General features: G+C 43.6%; 1 protein-coding gene across 2 annotated transcripts in view; it reads left to right on the top strand.

Annotated features, from left to right (window-relative positions):
* cntnap2a (contactin associated protein 2a) overlaps window positions 1–25691 on the top strand; it is a 1620024-nt gene that overhangs the window by 1439405 nt on the left and 154928 nt on the right. For both annotated transcript variants that reach the window (XM_068005678.1, XM_068005683.1), the window contains exon 18: window positions 12013–12249. In XM_068005678.1, coding sequence (XP_067861779.1) covers window positions 12013–12249 — 237 coding nt within the window. The remainder of the gene's footprint in view (window positions 1–12012; window positions 12250–25691) is intronic.

Below are 25691 nucleotides of genomic sequence, written 5' to 3'. Positions count from 1 at the left end.
TGATCATCTTGGCAAAGGTTGTGTCTAAGTCAACTTATGTTTGAATCTTAAAATGTTTGGGTGTGTGACATGGAATAACAGTAATGGGGCCCGATATTAGGAGGGCGGCGGGTTCACAGCGGGGGGTCGACTGGGCGCCGTGGGTAACGTGCCCAGTGAAATCGGGGCGCTCCGCACGCAATTGCAGACTAATTGGAGCCACTCACCTGTGCTTCCGGGTTTCGTGCTGGAAAGCTGCGCAGCAGGCAAACTGCACATGCGCAGTATAGGCTGTCAGCTGGAGGAGCGCTATTTAAAGGGGCAGTCCTCCACTGACTGATGCTGCAGGAAATAGGAAAAATTACAGCATGCAGCAGCCCAGGGGGAAGGCTGCTCCCAGGTTTAATGATGCCTCACTCCAGGTATTATTGGATGGGGTGAGGAGGAGGGGGAGGACAGAGATCTTCCCCCCGGCGGGCAGGAGAAAGCGGCCTGCCTCTGCCACCAAGAAGGCCTGGCTCGAGGTGGCAGAGGAGGTCACCTGCACCACCAACATATCACGCACCTGCATAGAGTGCAGGAGGCGCTTCAATGACCTAAGTAGGTCAGCCGAAGTGAGTACACTTACTCATTCCCCTACACTCCGTCTGCCACATCACCGCTCCCACCCCACATCTCCTTCTGCACTGCCAACACTATTCTATCACATCACTCCTCACAACTACTCACCATCCTCATCTTACCTGCACCTACTCACCTCGCCAGTACTCATCCCGCCACTACCACTCAACTCAATCCTCATACAATCTCATGGCTCTATCTCATACTCACCCTCTCATGCATCTCTTTTACAGTCAGCCTCACTCAACCTGCCACTACCTGTGCTGCAGCCACAGGGCATGCATCACATATGTGCAGTAGGAAGCGTAAGGCAAACGTGTCGTGAGCATGAAGGGGATGCACAAGGGTGTTTGAGGGTTTGTCATGGTTTTTACCTATATTTAATTTCTGATCAACTCACATTACATATTATATTGTCACCACTACTGCCACGTCTTTGTGAATCTTGTCTGGTTTGTGCAATAATGCCCTTTCCTGAGGATCACTATGAAGACCCACAATTGATGCCACCCATTGTGTCACTGCAGAGTGGGTGTAGGTGTATTTGCAGGGCTCTTTTGTGCAGACGACTGAGAGACGTCGGCGACGTCCCCAGTGGCACCCTGGAAGGATGCGGAGGAGAAGTTGTTGAGGGCAGTGGTGACTTTGACAGCGACAGGTAAGAAGATGGTGCTCGGACCAGCCGGGAGCAGCTTGGCATGAAGGAGGCTGCAGATGTCCACGACTACATGTCGAGTGACTCTGAGCCTCCGTGTGCACTGCTGCTCAGAGAGGTCCAGGAAGCTGAATCTCGGTCTGTAGACCCTGTGGCGAAGGTAGTGCCTTCTGCGACGCATCGCTGTCTGCCGTTGCCCTCCCTCCTGCTGTGCAGGTGGCTGTGTCACAGCACTGTGTTGTGGGGCTCCGCGTGTCAGAGGTGGATGGCGTGGCCGGAGAGGCTGGTGATGCTGTTCTTCCTCCGAGGAGGTCATGACTGCAGCTATGGCGGTCCCCCTTCGGAATTTGAGGGGGTCCGCAAGGTAGGTACATGAGTCTGGACTGTGCAAGTTGGTGAATTTTATTGTTAGAAGTTTGTCCAAAGTGACAGAGTGGCCTCCTGCAATGAGTGAGGGTCTTCCCCACCACCCTGTCAAATGGACCTTTGCAGCTGCCACAGGCTGATGGCTGCAACACGTCCATTTGAACTGGGAGTGTTTCCCCCAGTACGGGAAACAGTCCCAGTTGTTTGCAAAATCCCACCCCTCCTAAAATGTCATGTTAATCAGGTCTCTAAACAATCTGAAATACCTTAATGATTTTTTTAAGTGGCACCCCACCAGCTTTAATTGCCGGCGGGAGTCCCACATGCGGGGAATCCCCGATTTTCGCAGCCCCCCGCCACGAACGCACCCGCTCGGGGGTGCGAAAATCGAGCCCATAGTCTCAAGTGGGAGTTTGCTACCTCACCCTGGAATCCAATCGAATCGTTAAAACATCTAGATTTAGGCCAAACAGATCACATGTTTTATTTTTAGCCGTAGCACTCTCACCTATGAGTCAGGGACTTGAGCACATAATCCAGACTGACACTTAAGTGCAGTACTGTCTTTTGGATGAGATGTTAAACCAAGGCCCCATCTACCCTCGCAAATGGACGTAAAAGATCCCATTGAACTATTCAAAGAAGAGCAGAGGAGTCTTCCCCGGTGTCCTGGTGAATATTTATCCTTTAACCAACATCACTAAAAAAATAAATGATCTGGTCATTATCTCATTGCTGTTTGTGGGACCTTGCCGTGTGCAAATTGGCTGTCACGTTTCCTACATCACAACAGTGACTACACTTCAAAAGTACTTCATTGGCTGTGAACATAAGAACATAAGAAATAGGAGTAGAAATAGGCCATACGGCCCCTCGAGCCTGATCCGCCATTCAATAAGATCAAAGCTGATCTTCTACCTCAACTCCACTTTCCCGCCCTATCCCCATATCCCTTGATTCCCTTAGCACTTTGGGATGCCCTGAGAGGCACTATATAAATGCAAATTCTTTCCATGTAGTTCTTCAGAGCTCTCATCACAAGCAAGCAGCAATGCTTTAACTCACAGTACTGACTCAATGAAAAGTATGATGCAGGCTTACCAATGTGCTGTGCCATGTTAGTGGTGGGATGCAAGTTCAGTTCCTGCACCAATGAGTTCTTAATCTCAGCTATGCTACTGTGGCAAAGTGCCAAACAGCAGATGAGTGCCTCCTGAAGGGGAAGGGATAAGCAATGAGAGACTTGACCACTTTTGACCAGATGACGGAGGTTGAGATATATGTTAGTGGACTCTTCAAAGATCGAATTGAAGTTCATTGTTGCTGTTGGGTTGAGCCGCATGGGTGCCTTTCCAGTATGAAGCATAAGTACACAAAGGTTTGCGTACATTAGCCTCGGTACTTACGGGGAAGCAGAGAAGGAGCGGGGACTCATGTTTGTGGGGGGGAAACACGGAAATGCCGGGAACGCGGAGATCCTGATGAATTTAACGGCAGGACCTCATTATCATTTTTTTTAACTCTGTTTGCCGCCCGGCAGCCGGCCAGATTGACAGGCTGGCCTGCTGCCAGGTGAGAAAGCCAGTGGTAGAAGGCCACAGCGGAGAACATCACAGGTTGGTGGGGGGGGGGGGGGGGGGGGGAGGACTGGAAACATCGCAGGTTTGGGGACGGCGGGGGGCGGGGGTCGGGTTGCTGGACGATCGCGGCAGAAGATTTGCTTGAAGGGCCGGGGGAAGCACTCCTGCTCCTCCTGGCCCACAAGCAGTGCTGTAAAAAGCACTTACCTGCTGGATCTGACTGATCCTGTCTCCCTTTAGCTGCTGGGTTTCCCGAGCCCTGGGAAACCCAGCCGGCCAGCGTTAAATTTAAATGGGTACCAAAATATCAGGAACGGAGCCTCATTTACATATTATAATGACAGACCCGCATCACCGAAACGGGTTACACAGACTCCCCCAAACCGGCCGCAGTTAAAATGGAAGCAGGTGCATTCGCAGCTGGTTGGGATCGGGTTTCGCAAATTTGCCAATTTTTACCCCCCCCCCAACCCCTTTCGTCCGTCGTGGGGAAATTAAAATTCCCCCATTGTGTTTGTTATTTTGGTTTTGCTAGGAGCAAGAATTTAGTGTTGCATACCAGAGTCAGAACCCAGAATTGGAGAGTTTCTGACAGTGTTTTGCTGAAGCTTATATTGAAGTGTAATTAACACTTCCAGAAGAAGAAGAAAGGACTTTCCTTTATATTGAGATTTTCATATTAGGAGATCTGAAAGTGCTTCACAACCAAAAAGTGTAGCCACTAACAGTTAATACAGCAAGGTCCCACAAACAGCCAATAACCAATTATTCTGTTTTAGTGGTGTTGGTTAAGGGGTAAGTGTTGGTCAGTACATTAGGAGAACTTCCCTGTTCTCCTTGGAATAGCACTGTGGGATCTTATAATTCCACCTCAACAAGCAGATGGACCTTGGATTAACTTCTCATCCAAAAGACTCCACCTCCGCTGATGCAGCACTCCCCCAGTACTGCACTGAAGTGTTGACATAGATTAGGTTCTTAAATCCTGGGGTAGGAGAAATAACAGATTTTCATGCTCACAACTGCTTGCCAGACATTTATAAGGAAGCATTGACATTGGTCATCAAGAAAAGTTCATAGGCTACAACATTCTATTTTTCCGGCAGTAGGAGGATATGAGTGGAAAATGGCTTACAGTGGGTGAAAATGGGGAGAATTTTATTCTTTCATTAAAACAATAATGATGCATCATTTACTTTCATAGAAATATCAGTTGTTATGCAATCTTAATGTAAAAGCTACAAAAAAACAGCTGAACGTAAAGACTACAGTATTTTCGACTAAATTCCTTGATAGTCCTCGGCCCAAGATTACCACTTTCTTGCCCAAGGTCACTGCTATCTGCATCTGACAATCGGCATCACCCCGCTTGAGGCCAATCCCCAACCTTTCGGAGTAATTTTCTGACTTCATGTCCTCGACAGGGAGATCATTATCAGAAGTTTGGGTGCACACTGCCCACAATTTTTCAGTCATTTAAAATAATCTCAGCAACGTTCCCCCCACCAGAAGTATGACAGCAGAAGTTTACCCATTTTACTCCTTCCCAAGGACAGCAATACCTTCTCTAGCCAGCTGACAGAGAAATGATTAACTCCACTTCCCTCCCCGAAAGTCACTGCAACTGAATTCTCTGAAGGCACGAGTGTCCTTTTAAGAGCACTATTACTTCAATCACCAACATCTCAGGTACTTCTCCCAACCCATCATCATTACCCATGAATACAAATATATAAACAATAAACAGTTGCCTGCAGATTGATGATATGGTGCATGATATTGCTGAGTTTGTGCTGAAATGGTTCTCACTTTACAAATTTTAAACAGAAAATTCACTCCCCTGTGTTAACTCAAGTCATCTTTATTTATGCATCTCACGTATGGTACTGCATAATGCATCATTGATGATCATGACTATATCACAGGTAAAAATGTAATTCAGTTGAAGCGTGGTGTTTAGTCTGGTTTTTACTTTATAAATGAAATGTCTTTAATAGTCCAGGAAAAGAAACAATCAATATTTTTCCAAGCATAAGTTCTACTGATAACAAGCTGATGAGGAAGCTGAAGGCAACAGCCTCTCATTATGATTGAACATAAGCCTTAATATACTGTAAATTAACCAATTATTTGCATTAAGGATACAGCTTAATAGGATTACATGGAAGTAAATGCCAACAGGGATAGTGATCCAGATGAAAAAGTCATTTAAAATATGTGAACTGTAGATTAAAGGTTTCAACTGAATCACAGTGAGGAATTTTAACCCACCACCCTCCCCCACCCCATGAGTGGTAGGAGAAAGTCATGGGGGGGGAGGGGAGGGGTGGGGGGGTAAATTGGTAAAAATGTGAAACTCAACATTAACTCGCCGCAAAAGCGCCGACTTCTGATTTAACCACAGCGGGTTTGGGTGTGTCTGAGTAACCTGCTCTGGAGAGGCGGATCTGTGATTTTAATATTTAAATGAGGCTGCGTTCCTCAGATTTGGCAGCCTTTGAATTTAACAGCTGCGGGCCGGGTCTCCCAGAGCTTGGGAAACCCGGCAGCTGAAGGGAGGTGAGAAACATAGAAAATAGGAGTAGGAGTACGCCATTCAGCCCTTCGAGCCTGCTCTGCCATTCAATATGATCATGGCTGATCCTCTATCTCAATACCATATTCCCGCTCTCTCCCCATACCCCTTGATGCCTTTTGTGTCTAGAAGTCTATCTAGCTCCTTCTTAAATGTATTCAGTAACTTGGCCTCCACAACCTTCTGTGGTAGAGAATTCCACAGGTTCACCACCCTCAGAGTGAAGAAATTTCTCCCCATCCCAGTCCTAAATGACCGACCCCGTATCCTGAGACTGTGACCCCTCGTTCTGGACCCACCAGCCAGGGGAAACATCCTCCCTGCATCCAGTCTGTCTAGTCCTGTCAGAATTTTATACGTTTCAATGAGATCCCCTCTCATTCTTCTAAACTCGAGTGAATACAGGCCTAGTCGACCCAATCTCTCCTCATACGACAGTCCTGCCATCCCAGGAATCAGTCTGGTGAACCTTCGCTGCACTCCCTCTAAGGCAAGTATATCCTTTCTTAGTTAAGGAGACCAAAACTGCAAACAATACTCCTGGTGTGGTCTCACCAAGGCCCTGTATAACTGCAGAAAGACATCCTTGCTCCTACACTGAAATTCTTTTACAATGAAGGCCAACATACCATTTGCCTTCCTAACTGCTTGCTGCACCTGCATGTTTGCTTTCAGTGACTGGTGTACAAGGACACCCAGGTCCCTTTGTACATCAACATTTAAATAATACTCTGTTTTTAATTCCAAAGTGGATAACTTCACATTTATCCACATCATACTGCATCTGCCGTGTATTTGCCCACTCACTCAACTTGTCTAGATCACCTTGAAGCCTCTTTGCATCCTCCTCACATCTCACGATCCCACCTAGTTTTGTGTCGTCAGCAAACTTGGAAATATTACATTTGGTTCCCTCATCCAAATCGTTGATATATATTGTGAATAGCTGGGGCCCAAGCACTGATCCCTGTGGTACCCCACTAGTCATTGCCTATCACCCCAAAAACGACCCATTTTTTCCTACTCTTTGTTTCCTGTCTGATAACCAGTTTTCAATCCATGACAGTATATTACCCCCAATCCCATGTGCTTTAATTTTGTACACTAACCTCTTATGTGGGACTTTATCAAAAGCCTTCTGAAAATCCAAATACGTCACATCCACTGTTCTGGAACAGCCAGATGCAGCAGGTAAGTGCTTTTCCAGCACTGCTTCTGGCCCAGAAGGAGCAGGAGTGTTTCCCCTGGCCCTTCCAACAAATCTTCTGCTGTGATTTCATCATCCCCGTGCTCCTCTGAACTCCACCCACCCCATGCGACCTATGACCCCGATCTATGACCCCCTGGCGACCCATGAACCCCCCACGACCTATGAACCCCCCGTGATCCGTGCACCCTGTGATCTCTCCCCCTCCCCCGCGAACTCTCTTCCCCCTCCCCCACGAACTCTCTTCCCCCTCCCTCCTCGCTAATGCACTCCGAGCCCCCCACCCATCCCCAATTTTCTCAATTACCGGGGACCGTCCCCTGCTTTGTTCCACAGGTTTTCCCGCCCGTCAGTGAGCCAGCCTCGCAAATTGAAATGGGGTAAAAAAAATTCTAATCCGGCTTTCCCATCCACTGACATGCGCCCCCTTCCCTCCCCGCCACAAAATCAGTTGATTTATGCTAATGAATGAATTCCATATGCGAGATATTTCATTTTTGGGGGTTTTTTTTGCTTCTTTCTGTTGACTGATGATTTGAAACAGGAAGAACAGTTTAAAGAGTAAACCTGCAAACATATCAATAATCAGTGTTACTGATCACAGCTGCATCCAATGTAACTAGCTCAGCACTTTAAATTTCAGGACAACTTAATCTTCGCAAAATAATCAAACATTATTAAAGCATAATATACAATGGGTATACTATTGTGCTGTTTATCCTGTGCATTGAAAAAAGACCATGGCCCCCATTTTAAACTCACCCCACCTGGCAGAAAGCAGATCAGGGCAGCAGTTAAAATGAAGTAGGGGACTTTACCACATCTTTACCGCACCAGTCTGACCGCCTGTAATTTCAAACTGCAGGCAGCATTGACACCCATCAGGGTACTCTTTAAGTATGCAGATCAGGCTCTGATGGTGTTATCAGGGCCTGATCTGCTATTTTAACGGGAGGCCTGACCGGAGGAGCAGTGACAGCTTCTCCGTCAGGCCAAACCTGCCAGAAATTGGATTATGGGCCAGAAGAGGCCCAGTAGGTAAGTTTAAAAAAGAAAATTAAGTTTCCATGTGGGCCAGGAGGAGCAGGAGCCTCCCCAGCCAGACCCCAGCTTTCCCTAATCACCTCCCAACTTACCTGACTACCGGGGACTATTCCCACAGTTCCCCGGTGGTAGCCTGTTGCCACCCGAATTACCACTCACTGGAGCCGGCCAGGCAGTGATTTCTGCTGGGTTCAGATGGGAGTCAAGACCTGGATATGGAAATAGGGTTCAGGAATTACAATCTCTCCAGGTTTCATCATGCGAACTTGTTGCTCACACTGGCCCCACAATATAATCAGGGCTTGTGTCGCTTCAGTTTAAATCACAAGGTACAATAGCACTTCAGCTCAAATCACTTGATTCAAAAATGGGAATCAGCTGGCCACTTTTGTCATGCTACCTGTAGCTAAGAAAAGTTCCTGTAAAAAGAATAAAGTCACCCCACAAAGTGTGTTTCAAGGATACAGCAGAGGTATGTCCAATTAGTGGGTGTAATGTGGGTGTAACTGATTGTAAAAATGGGCAGAGGTTCATTATGCCAGCGATCTGCCCAGCTAGTGCCCATCCAGTTTTCTGTTCAGGCTTTGGTTCCAGAAGCGCTTTCTAGATTGTACTTAATTAGATTAAAACTTGGCCCTGATGATATCATTTTGATGCCCACTCAACAGTCTGACTTTTACATATAATATGAGTGTTCGGGTGTGCTGTTTATGGATGTGCATTCAAAGAGCCCTATATAAAGATTTGGAACACCATTTTGAGGATAATTCTGAAACTTTTTTTTGTTTTCTTTCTGTTACCATTTGATTGGTCAGCAGGCTTTGTGTCAAGTGTTCTGGCACTACTGTTTTTTTTTGGTACATCACAATGTTGGGATATTGGGTTTTCCTTTACATTTACCTGTGTTTATTGTAGGAAGAAGAGGGGAATCAATGGAGAAATGGTAGGCTGGTCAGATTGCACCAGAGGCAGATTGTGCTCACCTGCCAGTATCCTCCCACCCACATCTACAGGCAAAACACACTGACCTAGCAATGACCATGGAAATTAGACAGCCAGAAATAGAGCTGTGCCATCTGCTGCAGACACCTGCAGCTAACATGCGCCATAATGTTGGCACGGCCAGTGGCAATAATGGTCAGCTGCGCCCTCAGGCTCTCTTCCTCCTCCTTCCAGAATGTTATTCTATGGGCAAGGTGCCCTGGAATGGCAAGCGGGGCTAGCCTCCTTGGTAGCACCACATTCTACACAACTTCAACTTTACCAGCCGTCAAAAGGGGTGGAGAATTGCAGCGCTCTATCTCTTGGCCACAGACTCGGTTTCCTGGCTCTACATTTATTGTGCTAGCCTCTGGGTTTTGCCAGACATGTACAAAATGCAAACAGCCTTTGCATAGGCTGAAATGTACAGTAAAATTATTAGCAGCCTTTGTAAATACTATCAACATTGGCTTGGTGGTAGCACGTGGCTCTGAGTTGGAAAATCATGGGTTCAAGTTCCACTCCAAGACTTGAGCACATAATCTCGGCTGACACTTCCGTGTACTGCTGAGGGAGTAAGAATTGTCAGAGCAGTTCATCCAGCAAGTTCCGATGAGAGGCCCATTACGGGTTAGGGGTTCAGTCGCAACTACGTAAATGAAGCTGATCCGCCACATCAGCATCAGCAAACTAACGGTCAGGTGGATGCTAATAACACACCACCCAATGAACACCCAATTGGAGGCCTGATCTGAAAATCTACCCCCAGCACATCTTAGAGTTTTGGGTGGAAAAAAAATTGGATATGGCCTGTTTTTGGGCGGGGGTAGCACGATCTGCTATTACCCCGCATCCAATGGCCCCTGCACAGGCAGGACGAGACTTTCGTCAGGCCTGAGGACTTACCTGCAATCTGCTGTGGAAATCAGCGTTGAACGAGGATTCTATGTAATTCGCACTTTCCACCAGCAGGGAGAGCTTCAATCTCTTAAAGGCAGGCTGACGGTTAGAAATCTCTTAAAGGTAGCCGGTACTTTTTATTTGCTGAAAATAACAGTCTGCTGTCTACACGGAGTCTGAATGGAGATCAGACATCGCACTTGCAAAACACAGATGCAGCTCCCATCCCTATGTTTACAAACTGATGAGTTATGTTAAAACATTGAATAAAGGTTGCGCACCACTAAATCCCACATCCTCCAATCTGCATGCCAGACCTCACCAATCTGCCAATCTGAGTTTGTACCAGGCCTGCGAGAATGCGTGCACCAAGGTTCTCTGCTGATGCACTAGAGGCCTTGGTGCAAGAGGTGGACAGAAGGAGGGATATCCTATACCCGCAGTTGGGGGGGGGTGGGGTGGGGGGAGGGTTAAGAGGCCCTCCAGACATATACCCAAAAGGCAGTGGAAGGCAGCGGGGGACGAAGTCAATGCCAGGTGCACAGCATCATGAACATGGATGCAGTGCAGGAAGAAGTTCAGTGATTTGACATGAGTGGTCAAGGTGAGTGAGGTCAACTGTCAAGTGGCATCTCCTACCAACTACATCACTAGCCGCATCCACTGCACCATGCACTGCACCCCACATACCAACAAACTCTTTCCGTCAGTACTCAACTCTTCCAATCAGATGCTTCCTCTCACCCTTACACATTACCACTGTTGCAAACCGCCCACCCACAACTCACAGGCCACACACACTGGCAGTTATTCAACCATGACAGGCACATCACCCAGACACAGGTCCCACTTTCTTGCAGGAGAAGGTGGCGCATATCAGGAGGCAGCAAGTGGCAGTGGCATTTAGCCCCTCGAGCCTGCTCTGCCATTCAATAAGATCATGGTGGACCTGTGACCTAACTCCATATACCCACCTTAGCCCCATAATCCCTTAATACCCTTGGTTCACAGGAATCTATCAATCTCAAATTTAGAATTCACAATTGAGCTAGCATCAGCTGCCATTTGCAGAAGAGTATTCCAAACTTCTCCCATCCTTTGCATGTAGATGCATTTCCTAAGTTCACTCCTGCACGTGCTAGCTCTAAATATTAGGCTATGTCCCCTAGTCCTAGTATTCAGGTAGTGGAGACCTCCAAAAACAGTTACAAATGTCTCGGTTGCTGGAAGCAATAATCCAGCCACTAACCTGTAAATCCTGCATGGTCCCTTTAAATAGCGTTGGTGAGGGTCCTCGAGGCACTCTAAGACACTTTCAGATAGCTGGTTAAGACTGTGCGTTGAGTTGAGCGTTGTCCCAAAATGGTGTCTAACACTTTAAATCAACATTGCACACTGATTGTATGCATTTTCTCCTTACTTTAAATGTTTCCGACGTTCGTTATCTGTGCCTGTGCTAACTCCTATACCAAGATAGCGTCCGGTGCACGTCACGCTGGAAACGTATGTGCGCAGCCAGGATGCCATCTTTGCACTTCAGGAGGCCGTGTAGCGCCAAAACAACGGGTGCAACAGGGCCCAATTTAGCCCCCTTGATGTTGTTAGGAAATTACACCTTGTCTTCTGATCCCTGATACTGCTTTGTAATATATTCTAGTCTGATGTTATTTTATACAGTATATGTACAGGTGAAGTTCATAGAAGTGGACTTAATCTGTTTGTGGTTACGATTTGTTTTTGCTTGTCGCATTGATTAAAGAGAGCAGTGAATGATATTTTGTGTTTACATGTAGCTGGTCAACAAAAAGTGATTTTTGCAACCAGAATCTATTTAGTAGCAATGCAGAAAAATATATGAACATAACATTTTAATTCAGTGCTGCCTTTAGTCAGTTATACCCATTTTACATCTAGTTAGTTGGTTCTGTATTTTTGGTGCTTTTATTGTTCATTTTACATCTGTTGTACTTGATTATTGCTTTTAATGTACAGTGTTCCAAGAGGAGCAGAAATGATAGTGAACCTTTATGTTCATAGAATAAATAATCACGGTCTCATTTAATTCTTGCTTCGTTTTACCCATTCAATGTTAATTTTTTCACAGGAGCTGCAGGAGGGCAGCGGGGTTATCTTGGATGTATCCGATCTTTGAGGATGAATGGTGTTACCCTCGACCTTGAGGAGAGAGCAAAAATTACTCCAGGAGTGAAACCTGGCTGCTCAGGCCATTGTACCAGTTATGGCATGTACTGTCGAAATGGAGGGAAATGTGTGGAGAAGTACAATGGCTACTCATGTGACTGCATGCAGACTGCGTATGATGGCCCCTTCTGCACTAAAGGTATGACCTGAACTCTTTAATGGATTTTTGGTATTGAAGTATGGGCTAGATTTTCCATCCATTGACTATGAATGGGCAAAAAAATCTAGCCCATGTACATACTGGAACAGAGCAATCTTTTGGGAATCAGGCAAGCTAATATTTAGCTCTTTGGTAGTATAACAGAATATGCATTAAAAAGTAAAGCAAAAACAATTTGAAGTAAAGTATTGGATTATGATGTGGATAAAATTTAAAATAGAGATGACTCAATAGGTTAATGGGATAGGCAGCTTAATGGCAGATGAAGTTAAATGTAGGAAAATGTGAAGTAATATCATTTGAAGGTAAGAATAAAGTAAGGGAATACATCTTACATGGTAAGATTTTAAATGGCGTAGAGAAGCAGTGGGACATTAGTATTCAATTTACAGATCATTAAAGGTAGGAACTGAAGTAGAGAATGCCATTGAATCCTTGGTTTTCTACTTGGAGGCATTGAATACAAAAGCAAGGACTTAAGCTTGAACTTATACAAGATTTTAGTTAGGCCACAGTTGGACAATGCATACAGTTTTGAGCACCTCACTATGGGAAAGATATAAAAGTAATTCAGAAAACGCAACGTAGATTCACTAGGATGTTACCAGGAATGAGAGGTTGTAGCTATAAAGAGACTTTTTTCTACTTGATTTGAGAAGGTTTTGTGGTGACCAGATAGAGGTTTTCAAGATTATGAAGAGTTATGGTAAGGTGAATAGTGATGGATTGTTTCCACTGGTCAGCAAGATAGTAATAAGAGAGCACAAATCTAAAGTAATGACAATAAGAATTTATGGGGATGTTAGAAAAAATGTCTTCGTGCATCGGTTGGTTAGAATGTGGAATTCTCTGCCACAATCCATTGTTGAAGCAGAGTCCATAAATTCTTTTAAAAGGGAATTAGTTGTTTTAAAAATGAGTAATATTAAAAGATATGGACAGCAAGTAGGATGTCGGATTAGATTAGATAGCTCATGTGAAGAAACGGACCAAATAGACTTGATGAGCCAAATTGATGGTTTCTGTGCTATAACATTCTGTGGGCCAGATTTTACTGTAGCAGGGCATCTAACAGCATCTGCCATTAATTAGACTTGCTTCTGCACCCTTCAGCTCAAAACATTTTTGCCCACTAAGTTACTGAAAGCGCGAGCTGATAATGTCGCAGCGAGGGAAACAGGGCATCTGGGAGCTGAGTGAACTGGGCACCAAATGTATATCACCTTAAACAATCAGATTGAAGGATTGAAAAATAAACAGCGAATGGATTGAGAAGGAAGTGCAAATTAGAGTGGGTGAATTCAATGTCAAATCAGGTACAGAAAGAGAAATAAGGAGAGGGGGAAAAAAAGATTGGATTAAGAGAGAGAGAAAAAAGAGACAGAAAGGCAAAGTAAACATTTTTTAAAATTTTACATTTTACATTTTTAAAATCTCCAACAATTAAAACCTGAAGGGTTGAGACTCCACACTTGGAATAGCTATTTTCAGTGCCAGAGAGGTTGATTGGCAGTAATGAACAATTATCACAGCATTATAAGGGTACTTCTGCTTGTAATGACAAGATTTAATTTTCTGTGGCGAGTTTAGTTCTGTTCCTCGCCTGAAGTTGCTGTACCATTTACGCATAAATAATGGCGAGTACCATTAGCCTCACCGTTATTTTGACAGCAAAATCTAGTCCATTCTATAATTCTCTTCCCTCATTTCGGTTTTATCATGGTTTTCCTTTAACATATCAGCAAAATAATGTACCTGTTAAGAAATGCATTAAGACACCAATTTCCACTTTGAAAATACTACTATGTGTGTTAATTTATGTTTTAAGTGCTCGCAATGGATGTTCTGTAACCTTTTCCAGAAACTGCAACCCTCCGAGAACTTTGCATTCCTCCAACTTTAGCCTTTTGAGCATCGCCCATTCCTTTCGCCCCGGGTGGCCGTAGTAGAAATGGACATTTAATTCTAAATATTATCATTATGATTATAAGCACTTTTGCTAGAGCCCTATTTGAGCAGTTGAGTTATTTTTAGCATTTAAATAATGTTCTTACCAATATAAAACAAATTCTGTCTTCGCAGTAGAAGACACAAAAAACATACCAAAAATAGTGGGGAACCAAAGGTCTAATGAGAGTGAGGAACTTAAAGCAATTAAGATTGGTAAAGAAAAAGTACTGGAGAAATTAATGGGACTAAAAGCCGACAAATCCCCTGGATCTGATGGCCTACATCCTAGGGTTTTAAAAGAGGTGACTGCAGAGATAGTGGATGCATTAGTTTTGATCTTCCAGAATTCCCTAGATTTTAGAACAGTCCTCATGGAATGGATGGTAGCAAATGTAACCCCGCTATTTAAGAAAGGAGAGAGAGAGAAAAAAAAACAGGAACTATAGGCCAGTTAGCCTGATATCAATAGTAGGGAAAATGCTAGAAACTATTATTAAGGACGTAGTAACAGGGCATTTAGAAAATCATAATATGATTAGGCAGAGTCAACACAGTTTTATGAAAGGGAAATCATGTTTGACAAATCTATTCGAGTTTTTTGAGGGTATAACTAGCAGAGTAGATATGGAAGAACTAATGGATGTAGCATATTTGGATTTTCAAAAGGCATTCAATAAGGTGCCACACAAGAGGTTGTTACACAGCCATAATCTTATTGAATGGAGGAACTGGCTCAAGGGGCCATATGGCCAACTGCTGCTCCTATTTCTTATGTTCTTAAATTCTTCAAATTATAATGAATTAAAGAGACTTTGACAACACAAATTGAGGTCTCAAACTTTGCCGTTTCCTTCTATGTTTTTGTCACTGTAGGTCAGTCAAACTCACCATGAGCCACATATTTTTGCGAAACTATATGATTATGCTTGCTTATATCTCCTTAAATATGGTAAGATATGTCAGATAGTGCAGAGAAGTATTCAAATCACTGCAGTGTATAATTAATGACTTTTTTCTGGTCATACCAGATATATAATCATAATTCAAACAATTTTTAACTAAAGCTGTTCTCTGTAAATATGCTTTGTGGAGTCATACAGTGGAATCCAGCTTGACATATACATTTGGAATCTAGCAAGAGGCTCGTTCCCTACTATCTAAATAGTCTAGCCAGGGACCACAAAGATTAAAATCACAGAATAATGAGGTAAGACCTCACTTAAGCGATCTTTAATTCATTGTAATAAAAATGATTGATCGCTTCATTATCTTTGCCAGAAGCATTAACTAAAAATATATTGTTCAGGCAAAGCATGAAACAGAAAGTTAGATTTAATAGTCCATTTGTAGCAGCTTACTTGACAGTAGGAAAATTGTGTGAACAGACAGATGGGGGCCAATCTCCCATACCCTATCAGTTTACACTTCTTTTAACAATGACTTTGCCTCTCTTCATTTCTGTAATCTTCTCCGGCTCTACAACCCTCTGAGAACTCTGCGTTCCTCCAACTTTGGCCTCTTGAGCACCCCCACTCTTTTTGCCCCAGCATTGGTGGTCATGCTTTCAGCCGTCTAGGCCTTAAGCTACGGAATTCCCTCCCTAAACCTCTTTGCCTTTCCATCTCTCTCTCCTCCTTTAAGATCCTTCTTAAAACCCATCATTTTGACATCTATTGGTCACCCTTCCTAATATCTCTTCATTGACTCAACATCGATTTTTGTTTGATTACACTTCTGTGAAACACCTTGGGGCGTTTTTCTACATTGAAGGCGCAATATAAATACAAGTTGTTGTTACTGTTGAAAGGCTTGCAGGAACATGGCATCAATACAGTAACACAACTATTTTTCTGTGGAAACACCATCTTCCCATATGCCTTCGATCGCTGCTTAGTTTTGCCAAACAGTCAACATTACCTCTGACTACCACGGTATAACTACTTGCTGCTGACCTCAGCAGTGAACTCATAGTGTAAATGGAGATTTAATTCTAAATATTCTCACTATGCTTTTAAGTACTTTTACTAGAGTCCTATTTGAGCATTTTAATTATTTTGAGTATTTAAATAATGTTCTTACCAATAGAAAAAAAATCAAATTATAATGATGAAAAAGATTTTTAAAAATTTTTAACAACACAAATTGAGGTCTCAAACTTTGCCATAGGTCAATCAAACTCACCATAAGCCACCAGTTTTTGTGAAACTATATGATTTTGCTTGCTTATTTCTCCTTTAAATATGGTAATAAATGCCAGGCAGTGCAGAGAAGTGTTCAAATCACTGCAGTGTATAATTAAAGATTTTTTTCTGTTCATATGATTTCAAATTTGTATAATTTTCTTCTGCCAGCATGCTGTTAAAAAGTTTGATTTTGAGTGCATTCTCCATTTACTGCCTGCTGCCAATAAATAATAATAATTGCCTATTTTCAAGCTTCAGTGCTTGTAAATTCATGAATATTACACTTCAAATATGAGCTACATATATTTACATATTATGCATAATTATGACTTTATTATCAAGGTTCAAAGAACTCTATTAATGTTTCATTTAATTTCTCTTTTCTCCTCTGCTGCTGCAATGATAGTGCCTATGATCTAGGGAGAGGTTTATCCTTAATAAATAATTACAGAACTCTTTAATGCATTTTTTAGAGCTGCAATCAGCTTTTATCATGGTTTGGTGCTTGTCTGATTAGTTTAATCCAAAATATCATGTTTCGACATTTATAGCCACAATTCTCAAGTGACCTGCAAGTAAAATGTAACTTTATCAGTAGAGGAATAATGACTGTAAACACAAAGACATTAAGGAACAGAGATTACACAGCAGGGTGCATAATAATGAAGTTCAAATAGCTTGGAAAGTGTCAGAAATTAAAGCTATCATTTTTCAACACTGCTTCATAAAGCTGTCATGGGGTTTGTTGGGCAAATTGAATATTTGTGAAGCCATGCCTCTGAAAATTTGTTAAAGTATAGCATTGTTGCATCAGAGGTTTCTGACATGTACAAGATATTGTTCAAGTACATAAAAGCATATCACAAACTTAGCTGTACAGTCATCAACTTCATAGATTGTTTTTTAATTGTTTGATTTAATCTTTACATTGACAGGAAGAAGTGGTTGATAATGAATAACTGTTACTGGAATTTTTAGATATAACTAGGAGGTTAACAACAACTGATAGGGATAAAGACTGAACTGTGCTGCAAAGAAGAAATGGGCCAAATTTGACACTTTAAGATTACTTTCGCAAATATCCAAATTCAGCCCAATTTAATCACTTTGGGTTCTGATGCTCTTATCCTTTTTTTTAGTATTTCTTATTTTTATTTTTGTAAATCAAATTGATAAGAATTTTATTTCTCCCACCCATCTAGCCTTCCTTGTGTCACGTTCAAGAGGTTAGGTATATAACCAGCTCTGAACTCTGCACTTGAATTGGCTACTAGGAAATGCAAAAGACCAGCCTGGGGTGACTCACCCTCTCGTTTTTCTTCCACGCTTGTGTGAAAACAATCTGGTTTCTGCCTGGTACCACCTCCTCCTCCTGGATGAGATTGGAAACTCATTTGAGGAATCATAAATGGGAGCCTACATCCTACCATTCCATGGTTGTCCTTTTCATGAACATGATATTTTGCATGCAGAGAGGTAGAAAATGGTTCTTTTCATTTGTTCAACACTGTTCTCAATGTTTTGTCATTCCCATCATAGCACATAGTGAGCAAGAAACCATCATCAAGCTTTGCAGGAGCTGTTCTGACAAAGTTTGATTGCTGGTCTGCAGGGCAGCCCACCAACTACATAAAATTATATAGGATGTACAGCACAGAAACAGGCCATTGGGCCCAACTAGTCCATGCTCCACATGAACCTCTTCCCACCTCTCTACAGCTATAAATTGGAAACTTACTTTCTTTTTTATTTTTGACTCTCCTGACAGTGAAAAGAACCACTAGAACTGTAAAACCAAGGGGACTAGACTGATCCTCCAACCATAGTGAATCCAAGAAGAAGAAAGGGTAAAGCACACATCTTGCAGTATGGGAGGAACGCAGTTAAAGTCACTTACCTGGTGTCGCAGCCTCATGCTCGCACAAACTGCAAACAAGGCTAACAATGTCTGGGTTCATCTAGCAAACTTATATTATCTAGGTGGTTAGGGTATGTGAATTTTGAATCAGATATAGACGATAAGGCCATATTAAACCCTTCTCAGCTCAACAACCAGAGATTGGATAGAACAATGTACGCCACAAAGGATAACTCCTGATTGTTAGAAAGCAAGAAGTAAAAAGTTATTTTAAAAAGTGATTAGATACATAGGGGGAAAAATTCGATTAAAGCCTATTATTGGGTGTTGGTAGCGTGATCCGCTATTAACCCACATTCAATGGCCCCTGCGCAGGCAGGATGAGACTTTGGTCAGGCCTGAGGACTTATCTGCAAGCAGCGTTGGAAATCAATGTTGACGTGAGGATTTAATGCAATTCGCACTTTTCACCAGCAGGGGAGTCCTAATCTCTTAAAGGGAGGATGTCTCTTAAAATCTCTTAAAGGTAGCCGGTACGTGTTATTTGCTAAAAATAACAGTCTGCTGTTTGCACAGAGTCTGAATGGAGATCAGACATTGCACACATAAAACACAGATGCAGGTCCCATCATTATGTTTAAATGTTAAAACACTGAATAAAGGTTGCGCACCACAAAATCCCACATCCTCCAATCGACACGCCATGCCTCAACAATCTGCAGACCTGAGTTGGTACCAGGCCTGCGAGAGTGCGTGCACCAAGGTTCTCAGATGATGCACTAGAGGCCTTCGTGCAAGAGGTGGACAGAAGGAGGGACATTCTATGTCCGTGGGGTGGAGGGGGGGGGGCAAGAGGCCCCTCCAGACATATGCTCAAAAGGCAGTGGGAGGCAGCGGGGGGCAAAGTCAATGCCAGGCGCACAGCACCACGAACATGGATGCAGTGCAGGAAGAAGTTCAATGCTTTGACACGAGTGGTCAAGGTGAGTGAGGTCAACTGTCGCCTATCAAATGCACCACTAGCTGCATCTACTGCATCCCCCATCACCCACATACCAACAAACTCTTTCCATCAGTACTCAACTCTTCCAATCAGATGCTTCCTCTCACCCTTACACATTACCACTGTTGCAAGCCGCCCACCCACAACTCACAGGCCATACACACTGGCAGCTATTCAACCATAACCGGCACAACACCCATACACACATCCCGCTTTCTTGCAGTAGAAGGTGGCGCATATCAGGAGGCAGCAAGTGGCAGTGGCATTTAGCCCCTCGAGCCTGTTCTGCCATTCAATGAGATCATGGTGGACCTGTGACCTAACTCCATATACCCACCTTAGCCCCATATCCCTTAATACCCTTGGTTCGCAGAAATGTATCAATCTCAGATTTAGAATTCACAATTGAACTAGCATTAGCTGCTGTTTGCAGAAGAGCATTCCAATCTTCTCCCACCCTTTGCATGTAGCAGTGGTTCCTAACTTCACTCCTACATAGGAAGAAAAATGAACAATACATGGTGTTGAAATAGCTACAGATGAAGTTGAAAATGACCTAGGTGTCCAAGTAGATGTGATGCTCAACATGTCCAACCAATGTACAGCAGCAGTCAACATAACCAATAGACTACTGTGCTACAGTCAAAACAGTGGAATATAAATCGAAGGAAGTCACGATCAAATCGCACAATGATCTTGTCAGACCATACCTTAAGCACTGCGCCAAATTCTGGCCACCGAGACATAAGGAAGAAATTAATTCCCTGGAGGCAGTGCAGACAAGGCTGATCCTCAGTCTTAGAGGTCTGAGTTATGAGGTAAGACTGGAGAAACTTGGCCTCTTCAACCTTGAAAGGAAATATCTGAAAGGTGTAATTGCAGAGGTAGTCAAGATTTTAAATGGTATGGAAGAGGTAAATCTAGAAAATGATTGTAAATTAAATTGTAACAGGATGACAAGGGGAGGGTTACAGGTTTAAACTAATAAAGGCAAATTTAAGACTGATAACAGGAAGTTTTTCTTCACAAAAAAATGATCAAAAGGTGGAATGGACTCCTGGGTAGAGTCCTGGAAGCGAAAACTCTAGTAATATTTAAGAACCAATTGGATGCTACAATGAGGAACTTCAAGGTAATTCTGGGTGAATGAGCTGAATGACCTTCCTCGTCCTTAATTATCTTGTGTTCTGATTAAATATTCTGAAGAAATTCTCTTTTAATAAGTACCTACTAGATATAGAAAGCTACCCAGCACCTGACATGATGGCAGCAAAATGGTGACCTGCACATACGGATAGAGATGCTGTCCATTTTTAGATTGGCACTTAGCTTTGGTTCAGAACATGGATTGGTGCTTCATCCTTAAGATTTCCTGTGCCTAGATGAGCTCATTTTACATTACAAGTAGTTACCACCAGCTCAAGACTTATGTCCAAGAGTATCATTGCTATCACTGATGAACTACCATCTAGGCCAAATGCACTACTCTTATATAAGTTATTCAAATCAGTGATAAAACCACAAAAAGCTGTACAGAAGAACATTTTTTAGGGGAAGATATACTCTGGTTTGTTTTGCGAGGCAGGGCTTCCGCATGGAACCCTACAGGATGTGAGAGTAGGCTGCAGAATCGTCCTTATAGTGTTATGGCCCTAACTCCAACCCACATGCTTGGAGTGGAGCCTCACAAAATTACCCCCATATCTGGTTTGAGTCCATCTCCGAATTCTCTGCAGTGCTGCAGGCAGCAGAAGAAGAGCTGAATCGTACAACTCACAAAACCCAAATGGTCAAGGAGCGGCAGGCGTTTCAAATTCTTATTTCTGCTTTTTTTCTTACTTTCATGTATAAGGGATTATAAGGGGTTAGCTTTGTGTTCATGTTCAACAGCCCTATAGGTTCAAACTAAGCAACAGGTGAACCCAATATTTATTTACAGTGATACATGGTAATCTTTAGGTAATTTCCCTAAACACTGCATAGTATCCTGCTTATATAATATAAACAGAAAATGCTGGAAATACTCAGCAAGTCAGGCAGCATCTGTGGAGAAAGAAACAGAGTTAACGTTTCAGTTCGATGACCTTTCGTCAGAACTGGAAAAAGTTAAAGATTTAACAGTTTTTAAGCAAGTACAGAGCCAGGGGAAGGGGGAGGAAGGAAGGGGAGGGGAGGAAAGAACAAAAGGGAAGGTCTGTGATAGGGTGGAGGGCAGGAGTGATTAAATGACAAAAGGAATGATGGTGCAAGGCAAGGGCGGGGTCGTAATGGGACAAGTTAAGAAACAAAAGATGGGTCCAGAGTAGCTGTAAATGGCAACAGCAGAACCATTATCAGCAGCTGCTGTCTGAAAAAATGGGAGCAGTGGTTATGATTTGATGTTATTGAAATCGAGTTGTAACAGTAAAGAATCTGATGAGATGATATGGTTAACATTTACTTAACATTTACTTTGTCGCATCATTTGTTCCTTGCTTATGACACTGTGGATAACATCTCAAAGATGCATTACTTTTGAAACAGGCTTGCCCATTCTTGGTTATTCCAGCAGAATCATATGCTTCTCCTTACAGCCTTTAACAAAGAGTTTTCTTTTATTCGTTCACGGGATGTGGGCGTCGCTGGCGAGGCCAGCATTTATTGCCCATCCCTAATTGCCCTCGAGAAGGTGGTGGTGAGCCGCCTTCTTGAACCGCTGCAGTCCGTGTGGTGACGGTTCTCCCACAGTGCTGTTTGGAAGGGAGTTCCAGGATTTTGACCCAGCGACGATGAAGGAACGGCGATATATTTCCAAGTCGGGATGGTGTGTGACTTGGAGGGGAACGTGCAGGTGGTGTTGTTCCCATGCGCCTGCTGCTCTTGTCCTTCTAGGTGGTAGAGGTCGCGGGTTTGGGAGGTGCTGTCGAAGAAGCCTTGGCGACTTGCTGCAGTGCATCCTGTGGATGGTGCACACTGCAGCTACAGTGCGCTGGTGGTGAAGGGAGTGAATGTTTAGGGTGGTGGATGGGGTGCCAATCAAGCGGGCTGTTTTATCTTGGATGATGTCGAGCTTCTTGAGTGTTGTTGGAGCTGCACTCATCCAGGCAAGTGGAGAGTATTCCATCACACTCCTGATTTGTGCCTTGTAGATGGTGGAAAGGCTTTGGGGAGTTAGGAGGTGAGTCACTCGCCGCAGAATACCCAGCCCCTGACCTGCTCTCGTAGCCACAGTATTTATATGGCTGGTCCAGTTAAGTTTCTGGTCAATGGTGACCCCCAGGATGTTGATGGTGGGGGATTCGGCGATGGTAATGCCGTTGAATGTCAAGGGGAGGTGGTTAGACTCTCTCTTGTTGGAGATGGTCATTGCCTGGCACTTATCTGGCGCGAATGTTACTTGCCACTTATGAGCCCAAGCCTGGATGTTGTCCAGGTCTTGCTGCATGCGGGCTCGGACTGCTTCATTATCTGAGGGGTTGCGAATGGAACTGAACACTGTGCAGTCATCAGCGAACATCCCCATTTCTGATCTTATGATGGAGGGAAGGTCATTGATGAAGCAGCTGAAGATGGTTGGGCCTAGGACACTGCCCTGAGGAACTCCTGCAGCAATGCCCTGGGGCTGAGATGATTGGCCTCCAACAACCACTATCATCTTCCTTTGTGCTAGGTATGACTCCAGCCACTGGAGAGTTTTCCCCCTGATTCCCATGGACTTCAATTTTACTAGGGCTCCTTGGTGCCACACTCGGTCAAATGCTGCCTTGATGTCAAGGGCAGTCACTCTCACCTCACCTCTGGAATTCAGCTCTTTTGTCCATGTTTGGACCAAGGCTGTAATGAGGTCTGGAGCCGAGTGGTCCTGGCGGAACCCAAACTGAGCATCGGTGAGCAGGTTATTGGTGAGTAAGTGCCGCTTGATAACACTGTCGACGACACTTTCCGTCACTTTGCTGATGATTGAGAGTAGACTGATGGGACGGTAATTAGCCGGATTGGATTTGTCCTGCTTTTTGTGGACAGGACATACCTGGGCAATTTTCCACATTGTCGGGTAGATGCCAGTGTTGTAGCTGTACTGAAACAGCTTGGCTAGAGGCGCAGCTAGTTCTGGAGCACAAGTCTTCAGCACTACAGCTGGGATGTTGTCGGGGCCCATAGCCTTTGCTGTATCCAGTGCACTCAGCCGTTTCTTGATATCACGTGCAGTGAATCGAATTGGCCGAAGACTGGCTTCCGTGATGGTGGGGATATCGGGAGGAGGCTGAGATGGATCATCCACTCGGTACTTCTGGCTGATAATTACTTTAACGGAGCAGGCACATTCATTGGGGAGTAGCAAAGTAGAAACTCCAGTTAAACCTCGTGCTGGTTGAAGGGGGATTGAAGTAGAACAAAGTAGAGAAATAATTTGGTTGAAGAGATGAAGGGGTACATTCGACCCCCCACCCCCCCAGAGTGGGCTTCAGGCAGGCCGCCAGCTGATACTAGGCGGCGTGTGCACGGCACTTGCTCTGCCCAGTTCTGTCCAAAAATGGCATCGAGGTCCTATTGAGGTCATAGAACCCCAATTTAAATATCTAAATAAGCTGTTTCCCTTCTTCAGGCAGCTGTCCAACCGCCTATTCGGGGGACCCCAACAAAATGGTGAAAGCCCCAGTGACCGTGTCAATGGGGCGGTGAGTTTTTCCACGCCATTTTTGAGGCCCGACCGTCCGTTTCATCCGTGTGGGAGTGTCCTGAAAATTCAGCCCAAACTTTATTTTTCTTTCTGAAATTGGGTTAAACTTGAAGATAATCATTTTGACCATTTGTATCTTAGGAGAAACTCTGCCAGTCTTAAGTGTTCAAAAGTGACGTAACCTATTCGTCATCTCCTGCTCTTCTTGACTTTACTGTAGATGAGATTTTTCCAACAGTGGTTGCTTGAAAAGGTTGTTCTGCTGACTAGACTTTATTACTAAGCACTACCAGCAGGCAGCTACAGACAGAGCTCAATTAACAAGAGTGCAACATCAAGGTCACTAGTGCCCCAGCACAGTATTTTTCATTCTTCATGAAAATGCTTCCGACTTAACGACATATGAAACTAAGAATGCAGCAACATGAAAGGCGAGCCAGTTTATCCAGTTGAATTGTCATCCGTACTCTGTTTAGGAAAACAGCTCTCCACTCTACTGCAAACTGTTCCCTGTTGCATCAAAATTAATTTTGAGTTATTCAACTGAGTCAGTATTAACAGTGTGCCTTTCATTCAAATATCTGGCCTTTTGACACCATTTGTTAGATATTCTACTTTTAATACTTTCACCAAGATCATTTCTGTTTGTGGCAATAAAATAAGCTCCTCTTATCCCCTAGATGATAATTAAATGTGGCTGCTTGAACTCTTGGAGTCATGATCACAGCTTGGAGCCCTGTCCTTGGCAGGATAATACCAGCTCTGTGTAGTAGAACACTTGGCAAGAACAAAGCAAAAGCTGAAAGAAAATTGAGTCAACTCAGCTTTGCAATTCAATTCAGTGTTCAATCCTATTAGTTATTGTTAAACTAATAGTTGCACCTAACGGTTCAGGTAACAGGCATTCATTATCTATACAGCCTCCTCAATTCACTAATGTAAGGTTAAATCAGACATTAAATCATTGAAAGTGAACAACTTTACAGCTACATTTTACATGAAATAATATTCAGGAACATAAAACTATGTCAAAAACTGTTACAGCAAAAATACCATAATTTAAAAAGACCTTATCTTCCCAAATATGCAATACGTCCAGAAATAATAAATCCTTTAATAGGCTTACCCCAAAGATATCCTGAACAGAACAGAACACCAGCAATGGCCAAGTCAATTGCAGCATAACATGTAAATCCTGCTCTACTGACATTTGTGTATTTAAAGTTTTGGCAAGTAGAACTTTAACTTCCAGAAGTAGATTTTCTAAAATCCTTCCCTCTGCAGCATAGGGCTCCAGCTGCACATTATAAAACACTTGATATTGATAAAAACAAATGAATGAAGAGTGGCTTGACTTGGCTTCATGCCAAAGGCTGATACTGCTATAGTTTTGCCATGTGGAACAACCCAAGAATGCCATGAATTATGGCACAGCATATGGAACAACAACATGGGATGCTTTTCTGGATTTTATTTAGGATTACAAAAATAATTATTTTGTATGTAGATGCCATATTCATAACTAAATATGGGATTAGCTGAGATATAGACATATTAATTAAAGACACTGGGAGTTAAATTCTGGATCGCCTATTTTTAGTTGGGGAGGTGGCATTGCGGGAGGAGGCAGCACAAGATAAGTGCTCCAAGCTTGGGACGCTGCTAGCGCAACGGGCCACATGTATGGTCGGGGAGCGATTGAGGGAGAGTCGGACTTTGGATTGGGAGCAACGGACTTTGGATCAGAGGTTCGGACTTTGGATCGGG

The sequence above is a fragment of the Heptranchias perlo genome, chromosome 2 (assembly GCF_035084215.1).
Source record: "Heptranchias perlo isolate sHepPer1 chromosome 2, sHepPer1.hap1, whole genome shotgun sequence".
NCBI lineage: Eukaryota > Metazoa > Chordata > Chondrichthyes > Hexanchiformes > Hexanchidae > Heptranchias > Heptranchias perlo.
The sequence above is the reverse complement of the archived record's forward strand: the minus strand, read 5'-3'. Positions and strand labels throughout refer to the sequence as shown.